This window comes from Lissotriton helveticus, chromosome 10 (assembly GCF_964261635.1).
Source record: "Lissotriton helveticus chromosome 10, aLisHel1.1, whole genome shotgun sequence".
NCBI classification, from domain to species: domain Eukaryota; kingdom Metazoa; phylum Chordata; class Amphibia; order Caudata; family Salamandridae; genus Lissotriton; species Lissotriton helveticus.
This window is the reverse complement of record NC_136071.1, coordinates 531,689,148-531,701,323: the sequence shown is the minus strand read 5'-3', so window position 1 is coordinate 531,701,323 and position 12,176 is coordinate 531,689,148. Positions and strand designations below refer to the sequence as shown.

The window sequence follows — 12,176 nt, the reverse complement described above, 5'->3', positions numbered from 1 at the left end:
GTCAACACCAAAACAGAAACTGTTGGCAGCCATCTTGTGCCTCGGTAGACTGAGGCACAGGAAAGCAGAAAAACAAACGTGTAGAACTCAAAAAGGGGGCAGGGTAGAAGCATCCTGACCCCCTAGGCCTGCTCAGGGGGTCCCGCAAGGACCCCCAAGGCCCCAAAAAAAATGCGGTGCGCGTACCTCATTTTTTTTAAAGGAAAAAAAAGATTTGGGGGCCTTGTAGAAACACCCTGACCCCCCTAGGGCTGTTCAGGTGGTCCCACAAGGATATTAACATATATAAACGTTATCCGCTAATAGAATTAGCATTTAAAAAACCTTGCAAGTTCACTGACAAAACCAAAGGTTTCAGGCCTTATATTGTTAGGAATTAGAATTTAAAAAACCTTTGAAATTCACTGAAAAAACCATAGGTTTCACACCAGTTATAGTTAGGAATTAGCATTTAAAAAACCTATGAAATTCACTGAAAAAACCATAGGTTTCACACCTCACTCCCCCCTACACACACACACACACACCTCACAGACACACCCCACACATCCCCCATACACACCTCACCCCCCCACACACACACTCACCTCTGACACACACCCCACACACACACACACACACACACACACACACCACACACACACCTCACACACACACACACACATACACACACACTCCTCACACACACACACCCACACATACACCCACACACACACACACACCCACACACACACCCCACACACACACCCACACATCCTACACACACACACCCCACACACATACCCCCCCCACACACACACCCCACACCCACCCCCCCACACACACACCACACACACAAACACTCATTATTTTTTTATTTTTTTTGAGGGGGTGCGCGCCCTGGTACACGTATCGGTACACGTTCCGGTACGCGTACCCTGGAGATAAAAAGAAAGACAGAGTTTTTTAAAAATGTAGCATTTTTATATAAATTGGAGGTACCCCGCGACTTTTTTTTTAAAAAAAAGTAATTTTTTTTTTGCCTTGGGAGTCCTTGTGGGACCCCTTGAGCAGGCCTAGGGGGTTAGGGTGCTTATACTCTGGCCCCTTTGCGAGTTTCACACCTTTGTTTCACTGCTTTCTTGTGCCTTGGTTCTAACAAGGCACAAGATGGCTGCCAACACTTCCTTGTTTTGAGTGTTGACAGACAGTGGCAGCTAATCAGCATGCCTTCCCGAGAAAGCTGCATGGTCATTGTCTGTCAACACTTCTAACCAGGAGGTGTTGTCATCCATCTTGTGCTAGTGTTGACAGACAGTGACAGCCAATCAGCATGCCTTCCCGAGAAAGCTGCATGCTCATTGGCTGTCAAACACTTCTAACCAGGAAGTGTTGGCATCCATCTTGGGTCTTAGTAGACTGAGGCACAAGAAAGCAGAAAAACAAACGTGTAGAACACAAAAAGGGGGCAGGGTAAAAACACCCTGACCCCTTAGGGCTGCTCAGGTGGTCCCACTAGGATATTAATATATTTAAACGTTATCCGCTAATAGAATTAGCATTTAAAAAACCTTTGAAAATCACTGAAAAAACCATAGGTTTCAGGCCATATATAGTTAGGAATTAGCATTTAAAAAACCTTGCAAATTCACTGAAAAAACCATAGGTTTCAGGTCATATATAGTTAGGTATTAGCATTTAAAAAACCTTGGAAATTCACTGAAAAAACCATAGGTTTCAGGTCATATATAGTTAGGTATTAGCATTTAAAAAACCATTGAAATTCACTCAAAAAACTATAAGTTTTAGTGGTGTTTTAGTTAGCTGGACATTTTACTCATACAAAACCATTGAAATTGCTCCTATATAGTTAGTTGTACTAACTATATTTCGCGCACCCGCAATCCACTGCTGATGATGTCACATATTACATCATTCATGACATGGTCAGTGACATCACTGATGACATCTCAAATGACATCACTGATGACATCACTGATGACATCTCATTTGACATCACTGATCATATCACTGATGATATCATTCATGTGATAATACGATGCACCCCCTCACACTCTAATATAACCTTAATATAACCTAGGTCTACACACACATCCACTCATTCACCCATACAATCACTCATACATACAGTCACTCATCAATACAATACTATCATATGCACTTATACACCTATAGAGACACTCACACACTTTCACTCATCCATGGAGTTTCTCACACACCTAGTCAGTCATGCAAAGAATCAATCACACTCCCATTTCCTCATCTATACAGTTATACACACAACACCTTACTTATTCGAACATATACTAACACATACTTACTCTCTTAAACAATCACTGATACAAGTACACATTGATCCATACAGCCACTTGCATAATCACTGGCTCTCATGTATAGGCATTTATATATACCAACTCTCACATGCACTGTGTTTTACATATGTACTTACTTGGACATGTAGCACTGAGATATACATTCACTCACCAACACACCAATGCACACAGTAAACCGCCCATACAGCTGTTTCCACACCTCCCAGTCACCCACACACAGACAAAGTCTCATATACAAATACTTGGGAAACCAATCAATGACCCATATAGCCACTCATATAGCTACTGATCAACACATACAGCATCTTACACAACAGCAGACATACTGATGCACACATTCAGACAGTTTAGTCACTAACCCATGCATTCAGTAAGACACATTTAATCACTCACTCACTCATACAGTCAGTCACGCACCTACTAAATCCTTCATCCAGACACTTATACATCTACTCATTCTTCAATATGTAAAACATATTTAAACTTTACAGAAACACACAGTCACTGGATGATGTCATCAGTGATGTCATCAGTGATGTCATTTGAGATGTCATCAGTGATGTCACTGACCATGTCATGAATGATGTAATATGTGACATCATCAGCAGTGGATTGCGGGTGCGCAAAATATAGTTAGTACAACTAACTATATAGGAGCAATTTCAATGGTTTTGTATGAGTAAAATGTCCAGCTAACTATAACACCACTAAAACTTATAGTTTTTTGAGTGAATTTCAATGGTTTTTTAAATGCTAATACCTAACTATATATGACCTGAAACCTATGGTTTTTTCATTGAATATATATATATATGTGTATATATATATACATATATATATATATATATATATATATATATATATACATATATATATATATAGATATATATATGTAAACCTACCCTCTCTCCTCTCAGTTGTCTCTGTCACTTGAGCCTCTCTCTGCCCCGTGTCTTCCTAACCACTGTCCAGATTTCTCCCCTCTGCCCTGTCTCTTCGATCTCGTCCCCTGCCCCTCTCTCATCCCTCTGCTGTGTCTTGTACCTCTCTCCATTATCTCTGACCTCACTCCCTCTTGCTCTCCATGTCTCTGCCTATAATCCAGGCCACATACAAAGGAGGGGTCCCTGCTCTCCATCACTCTGTCAGTGACATGGCCTCCTCGCATCTCCTAAACCGTCCCCTGAAGCTTCTATTTCTGACGGATATTGGTGCAGTGACATGAAGAACACCTGTAAGTTGTTGCAGAAGTGTGTTGCCACATGTGTGTGATAATAGCCAATTTTTAGTTAGTTGTATATTTATTTGTCGTGTTGCTCTGACCACACAATGATACCCTGCATCAGAGGGCTTTACCCAGGGCCACTTGAGTTATGCAGCAGGGGAGGGCCTAATAATGCTGCAGGGCTGACTAAATTATGCAGCAAGAAAAGACAAATAATGCGCCATAGAACGGCACATTTTGTGAGAGTATTAGTTCACTATTTTGATATTTTTACGCTTGTTAACACTCTCTGGGCATAGATTGCACCCCATTGGCACCAGTGTAATTCCTAAATATAGCAATAAGCAACAGAAAGGTGACCAGTCAGCCTTTGCAAAGGGCCTTCCACTGCACAGCAACACGTGTCACTACATTTTTAGTAACCGCTGAACCATCTGAGCTAGAAACAAATATTTTTTATTAAAATCGGCAGATTACGCAGCAGATGATGGATTATGTGGCAAAGGCAGCAAATTCATAACTATGCAAAAAACCTGGTGGTTGCCCAATTGTATAATTCCAGTGGCCCTGGCTTTACACTACACTGACAGAGATCAGTAAGAGGTAGAATACTTTGGCAGCACTGATATTACTTGGTGTGACCTTTGCAGTGGAACATGTATGGCCGCCAAGATGACAAGTTCCCCTGCAGAATCATGTCAAGTGCTCTCAGGTTTCCCATTTCACCATGTAAGTAGTTCATACAGTCCAGGTGTTTCCTTTAAGATCTATGGATTTCAAGTCCACTGCATTCCATTATAAAATCAGGACTACAAGTCCCCTAAGGCAAAGAAAATACCTGCTGAAAATCAGGTACATAGGCATGGAGCTGGGAAACCTGTTCTGCATGTCCTGCACCAGAGGGAATATTTAACATTTAACAGAAATGTGAAAATGTGCAACAACACAATAGTTATACGATTAAAGAGCACATACGTGACTAAGTTAGAAAATAATTAGAGCCAGAGGTCAAAGAAGAAAGGTGTTCATATTTATTAAAGATGTTACAAAATAAACGAGTGACCCGGCCTGATGGAACAAGAAGCGTCAATTGATGCATATTCTGTAAACTGAAACTGCATCTTCTGAGCTTCCCACAGATCTCTATGTGTAGCACCGCGGCGGCCATCTTGTGATCCCTGCAGACAGTCCTCCTGCGCTGAGCACACAGTTTATCGGTACTTGGAGGTCAGGACACCAGACACTGCGGCCAGGAACTTGTCCCAGGCAGCCTGGCACTGAGGGGTGAAGTCAGCAGGGAAGTGGGCGGCCAGTGTAGCCTGAATGCAGTGGGACAGCAGCTGAAAGAGAGAAAAGCAGAAAGTGAACACCACCACCCAGGGAGCACTTGGACAAACCTGGATTAAAATGGAAAGAACGACCAGTGATATAATGCCAAATTCACAAGATACTGAGAAACTCAGTTTCTGTCCTACATAACTGGTAAAACATATACAAATGGCATTTTATTTTCATTAACAACAACATTTCATTGAAAGTACAAGAATGGTACTTCCTCAAAAAAGCAACTGTATTTCTCAGTGTCCAATGTTTTAACCTCACCACTAACAAAGATTTTGCACTGGCTTTCAATCAAAGAAAGCCAAAATAACAAAGGAATCGAAAGAGTTCCCATGTAGTATTCTTTTGGGTACTCTCATGCAGCCGCGGTCCGTGCAGGTAACAGCGGTGGGACCAGGTAAGGGGGAATTTTGAGGGACGATGCAGAGGGAAAATGTATTATCTATTTAATTTTCCCTCAGCATCGTCCCTCGAAATCCCCCCTGACCCGGCCCCACCGCTCCATCGCTGTTACCTGCACGGACCGCGGCTGCTCTCATGCCTTTGGCAATTAGCCCCAAAACTTCTGAAATGGGAATCAATTGATACAATTAGTACAGATAGACAGGACTCTGCTCTCTTTGCACTTTTACTGATAACGAGTTGAACATTTTAAGGCCAATTCACAAAGACATTTAATAGTAGTAAATTGGTATTCCTGTGGAATCTCTGATTAACTAAATCCATTCCATGTAGATCAATTTTTTGTAACAACACCAGGTAAATATGGTGGCGGCTGGTAACTTTACCAGGAAGGAGGGTGGGGGGTCACTCACGCACACATATACACTAACTCACACCCATGCATTCAAACACACACACACAACCATTTGCAACACTTACTAACAAATACACATATATGTTTACATACATACTTGCATGCATGCACCACACATACAAAAAAACATAAAACTTACGGTCACTGTAGAGAGGAATGCATCAGAGGTCCCAAGAGGGTTGGGACTGATGCCTTCCTGATTGACACTTAGCCCTGGGCACTTCAGGGCTTAAAACTGAAGCGGCCAGGTCCGAGGCAATCAGTGACGCTCCCCCTCCTCACAAGGGGGAAGGCCTCGAGGAACCAGGCTGAGGAGGTCAGGCCTGCAGGGCTGTGAAATTATCAGCCTGGCACAGTTCAGAGCGGGCAGCCAGGAGCATGCTCCTTAAGCGCATGTCTTACTCATGGCTGCCTGATCTGAACAAGTAAAGTATCTGTTGCGCTGAGCCTGACAGACACTCCTCTTGCCGGGAAAAAGGTGGGGGACGTAGCCCAATAACCCATAAGGATAGGCTGCAGCTGTGTAAATGTACAGCGCCACACAAGACACCTCAGTTTTAGAAAAAAGACTTCTTATAGGGGGCAGACCAGGCTCCTCCAATGAGTAGCTCGTGAGCTACTGGTAGCCCCCCATCTACCTGCAAGTAGCTCTCCTGTATACAGCCCAGCTTACTAAATTAGAATATTTTGCTTAGTAAATTAATTTATAACACCAAAATTAAAAAAACATGTATTTGAGCCAAATGTGTATTTTCAGAACTCATAAGCTAATGTTTGTAGAAAAATGTTTGAATTTCCAAAAAATATTCAAGGCAGATATTTGAGTGATAAATCATGCAGTGTTGGGGAGACTTATCATTAATATTACCTTGGCACCAGAAGCATTGCTGCTATGACTTCTATATCATTTATGTAGAGACATTCCATAATGGGAAATCCATTTTTACATTACTGCTGCCGTCCAGTCCTGATCAACTGAGGTGATCACTGGTGTAGTGTTGCATATGGTGGCCACTAATGTAATCTTGTCTGATGTGGTCAGTATTATTGCTCTAATAATATTAGTAGCTCACGATGCTTTTCATTGAACATAAATAACTCTTATTACAGAAAAGGTTGGAGACCACCGGGGCAGGCATTTTATTTATTTGTATACTCCCTTACAATCTGCTATGGTTGAGAAACATTCAAAACAAACATCAATATAGACACTTGAAGTATGTGAGTAGCAAAGCTGTGCCATTATAGATTGATAATTTTTTTTAAGTCCTTCCCATGAAGGGATGTTTTTGAACTGATTCAAACTTGTTCACTGCTGGCTCACCTGGAAGTTTCCGGGGTCCACGCGGAGGTTGTAGGCGTGCAGGTCACTCAGTTTGGACAGGGCCTGGTCCAGGCTGTCCAGGTGCTTGGCTGCCTCACCGATGGCGCCCAGGACCTTGCCTCCATGTCGCTTCACGTCAGCAGAGCCCGGGGAGAGGTCGAAGTGGCTGAAGTAGGTCTTAGTCTGACCGAAGCTGGCAAACAGCCTGGGGGAAAGGACATATCAGCTTTAATAAAAAAATGCTCTAAAAAGCATACTCACATCAATTTTCTATCCAGCACTGTTACCTTAGACAACAAATACATATATGAAATGGCCATTGCTGTGGCGCAAATGGAAATAAATATGTTTTGGGCATCACTGGAGATGTAAGGAAAGATTACATTCGTAACAAGAAGTCTGACCCTGAAAAGGCCAATTGCTAGATCAACGTTTTGGCCCAAAATTCGAATGAACTAGAAAACATATAATTACAGTGACCCATTTGCTCTAACCTCTTATTTCTGTTGGCCATCATCTCTGAACATTTCCTTCATGACTTGCAAGCCCTTACCATTGCGCCGAAGGCTCCAAACTCTTACCTCGTACCTTCTAACCTCTCCCAATCCTTCTTTGGGCTCTGACCCCAACTCTTAACCCTCATATAATCTAACCTCTCACTAATCCTTCTTGGGGCTGTAACCAATTTCTACTTTACTGTAGGTTCAAAACGGTTACCCCTATGGGATCTACCCCCAAGCAGACCCCCCAGGATATAGCGGCATGGATTAGCAAATTTAGCGGCACAAAAATAAAAATTTAGCGGCACAAATATGGAAATTTAGCGGCAATTTTGCGGCATTTTATGTGGCCATTTTTCCTACAACAAACACAGATATCTTCGTTTTTTTAGTTATTTAACAACATGAAGCTATGTATAATTGGTTTCTTTACAATGTAGACACTTTGGGGCAGATTTACAAGCCCCTTGCGCTGCTTATACGCCGCTGTTGCGTCACATTTGTGACGCAGCGGCGGTGCAAAAGATGCACCATGGTGCAGGGTATTTACTACGTGACGCATCTCTCAGATGCGTCACGTTGCAAAGCCCTGCGCCAGAAGAGGCGTACCATTGCAGGTCAGTTTGTGTCTTGCAATAGCCTTAGAGCTTGGTGCCACTGTACCTGCTGCACTAATGATGGCTATACCTATCCATCCCTTCATCGATCCCCTCATCCATCCTTTCACTCATCTCCATTATCCATCCACCCTTTCACCCTATCCATCTGTACACTTATCCATCCACTCTTCATCCCATCCATCCATTCATTCATCCATTCAGTCATTTATCCTTTCACCAATCCAGCCATCCTTTCACTTACTAATCCTTCCACCCATCCACTATTTTAGTCATCCATCCATCCTCCCTTTCTCTCTCCATCGACCCTTTCACTTAGCCATCCTTCCTTCCATCCATCCTTTCACCCACCCATCATCCATCCATCCATCCATCCATCTGTCCTTCCCCTCATCATCCATCCTTCCCCTCATCACCCATCCATCCTTTTCCCTCATCATCCATCCATCCTTTTCCCTCATCATCCATCCATCCATCTACCCACCCACTCTTCATCCATCCATCCTTCCCCTCATCATCCATCCTTCCCCTCATCATCCATTCATCCTTTCACCCACCCCTTCATCATCATTTGAAGAACCGAGGTTTGCTTACAATTTAGTGACAGTAATTACGCTCTGTGAAGAGAACCACGTGCTGCCTCTGTGTAATCAGGGGTGTAATCTGGCCGAGTCTCGGATGTTTGGGGCCCTGGGTAGAAATGGAATGTGTGAGCCCCCCTTCCATCCATCCATTTATTCATTCCTCCTTCCGTCCTACCTCTCATCTTCTCTTCCTTATTTCTTTTCTCGTTTCCTTCCCTTCCATTTTCTTCCCCTTTTTTCTTTTCTCTCCGTATCTACCCATCTTTTGTCCCTCATCCTTACTTCCTCTCTTACCTCTCTCTCTCATGTCGACTTTTTTTCCCCCTGTCTGTATTTTCCCCAATTACCATCATGTCTCCTACTCCGTTTCCTTTGCTGTGCATGTCAGTCCACCTCCCACCCTCGTCAATCAAGCCTGGCGACCCTATCAGTATTATTTATGAGCAGTTAGTCAGCAGCACAGCAGGCAGAAGAGGCCCATAAACAACTAATTCACTATTTAGGGGGACTCAGTTCACCAGCCAATTAGGCGGAGTGGCGGCCCTCACTTAAGCTGTTTAAGTGGGGGGTTCATTACAGCACTGATGGGTGATTGGTTGCTGTCATGGCGAGGATGGATGACGGTGCTCGAAGGTTTGCAGGTATTATCGTCCAGTTCTGGAAGGGGGAAGCAGAGCCGACCCTGATGGAACTCGATGAAAGACCAGTAAGTTCACACGGATCTCTGCAGCAGGCTCTGTGAAGAGAACCACATGCTGCCTCGGTGTAATCAGGGGTGTAATCTGGCCGAGTCTCGGATGTTTGGGGCCCTGGGTAGAAATGGATTGTGTGAGCCCCCCTCTAAATAGCAGAGACATGACACATTCAGGGCTGTTTGCATGTGAATAGATGTCTCTGCTCCTGAACCTCCAGCCCCTCCCTGTCAGTCACCCTCGAGCACCTCTTAACAGGTCATCAAGGGCTGGAGGTGTGAGGGTTGCCATCCCGCTGTGCCTCTCCAATGCTGCTGATAAAGCAGACCCCCCAGGATATAGCGAAAAATGCTGCGATTTCTACAAAAATGCCGATTTCGCGGGCATTTTTGTAAAAATCGCGGCATTTTTAAAAAAGTGCCGATTTCGCGGCAAATCGCGAAATCGCGAAATCGCGATATCCTGGAGGGTCTGCCCAAGGTCACTTCCTCTATGCACACTAACCATTTACCACTTCACCCAAGGAATAACTTCTTACCACTTCGTCCATCAGCCTTACACTCTTACCGCCTCCCCAAAGTATTAACCTCTTACCAGTCCCACTTTAGGCCTTAATCTCTCCTGCTATCTCAGCTGTCCCAGTGACGTGTTTTGTGCTCCATACAGATGCCCCACCATGTTTAAAGGGACTGCGTACTGTCCAGTAAAAGCCCAGGCTGTAACCTGCCCCTTAGGCCTACATTGCTTTTGGCAACGAGGAGCAAAGATCCGTAAAGCACAATGTCAGCTTTGCTGCTGGTTCACTGCTGGTGGAGACACGGAGAACTCTGTGTGCTCATCTAAGACAAGCCCAAATCTAAGCTACCTGGATGATCCATGAGTTGGATCAGAACACAGCCAGGTGTGCCAGGAAGGTGAACCAATGTTGGAGCCAAGAGGTTGTATTCAATAGCAAACATCAGTTTGAGGTCTATGTACACTAATCCGCCGGCATGAACACCATATATGTGGATATGCCGAACAATCTTAACCAAGTAGGGTTCATAATTTTCTAGCAGGAGCAGACCACAGTCAACGCGCACACACCCCTTGAGCAGAACTCAGGAACTTTTAGGAATCTGCAATGATTTTAAACTCCTAACTGTTGGTAATGCGGGAATAATCAATTACATGCCTGGACATGGTCGACTGACCACCATTAAACGCCCGTACTGTGACCAACTCGCACTATACTAGAGCAAGTTTTGAAAGATCAGCTGAACACCCGGTGACCACGATCTCAAATAAAATCCAAGGTTCACCAAAAGCGAGACAATTGGAACTAAAAGTAACGACAAAATTCCTACCTATGGTAAAACAGGCTGAAGTCCCTCCGTGTAAAACGAACGCCAGTAACAGACTAACAACCTCGCAACAAACCTCCCCAAGGTTACCTGTCAATTCTATTAAATACCATGACCGGAACCTAATATCCTGGAATGTGGCGGGATTAGCATCTAAAAACACGGAAAGCAGCTTCCTAGATTTGGTCCACTCAAGTGACATAGTCTGTCTACAAGAGACGTGGCTAAATAATTCAATTCATCTCGCGGGGTATAGAACATACTTCTCCCAGGCAACAAAATCAATTTCAGGGAGAAGTAAAGGAGGTTTAACTACATATATCTCCAACCTCTGGCCATGTCGTGAAGTAACTCCTGTTATACTCCATCAGAACTACCAGATTATTACCATCAAAGGAACGAATCAAGAGGTTTTTTCCCTCATAAATTTCTACAATAATATGACCATAAGTGAGCTGTTTAAAGCCTTAAATGAAATCCTAGAGGAGAGTAACGAACTGAAGAGAAAATATGCAAAAATTCCACATACAATAATATGGGGAGGTGATTTTAATCTTCATCTATGCAAATACACTGATGCCTCCATTTGCGGAATCACAGATGAATACGGAAACCCGTTACCTCATTTTTCTCATACCCCTGAAGGTACCAATATGCAGGCCATCATGGCTGACTTAGACTTAGGGTTTGCAAATATGTTAAAAACCCCCATAACGCAGTTTCTTTCAACCTTTCATGGCAGAGGCTGTGAATCGGTAATTGATTATATTCTGATATCCAGCAGCAAAGCCAACTGCATAAAATCATTCGAAGTGGAGAGCAATGCACTTAGCGATCACTTTCCACTCAGAATAACATTTCAAGAAATAGATCCTCAAAAGAGCTCGGAAAAGAATCTGCCTGGGTTACTTCACCAAGAAGTATTAACACTAAACAAGAAAAATGGGTATAACCTTAAATGGGGCAATCTGGACCAAGACCGTATCAATGAGAAAATAATAAAAATAAGTAAGAACGAAATTGATAAATGCCTGGACCCTCTTTCTAACTCTGCAGAGATCATGAGTAGCTACTATGTAATAGCGAATACAGTAAGCCAAGAACTAACTAGACCAAGCAAAAAAAATAATAATACCTCGAGAAACGGGTGGTTCGACACAAAATGCACAAAATCATATTCAAATTTAAAGAAAGCCCTGACAAAACAACCAAGAAACAGAGCAGAGGTAACCGAACTAAGGAAAATTTATGCACAGGCAATCAAACAAAGGAAAAAGGAACTACAAACAAACCTTTGGATACAACTCCTGAAAAACAGTGCCCTGAAAGATAGCACAGCCTTCTGGGAAACAGTGAAAACCCCATTTCTAACTGATAACAATGCTGGCCCCTCTCTGGAT

At 43.3% G+C, this 12,176-nt stretch overlaps 1 protein-coding gene across 1 annotated transcript; it reads right to left on the bottom strand.

Moving 5' to 3' along the window:
- Window positions 1–4,575: 4,575 nt before the first annotated feature.
- Window positions 4,576–9,124, bottom strand: LOC144784053 (hemoglobin larval subunit alpha-like). The gene is made up of 3 exons (XM_078662748.1): window positions 9,036–9,124; window positions 7,041–7,245; window positions 4,576–4,898 (listed from the first exon to the last, which is right to left on the bottom strand). The coding sequence occupies exons 1-3, from the start codon at window positions 9,122–9,124 to the stop codon at window positions 4,770–4,772; spliced, it is 423 nt and encodes a 140-aa protein (XP_078518874.1). The 3' UTR covers window positions 4,576–4,769.
- Window positions 9,125–12,176: the final 3,052 nt, after the last annotated feature.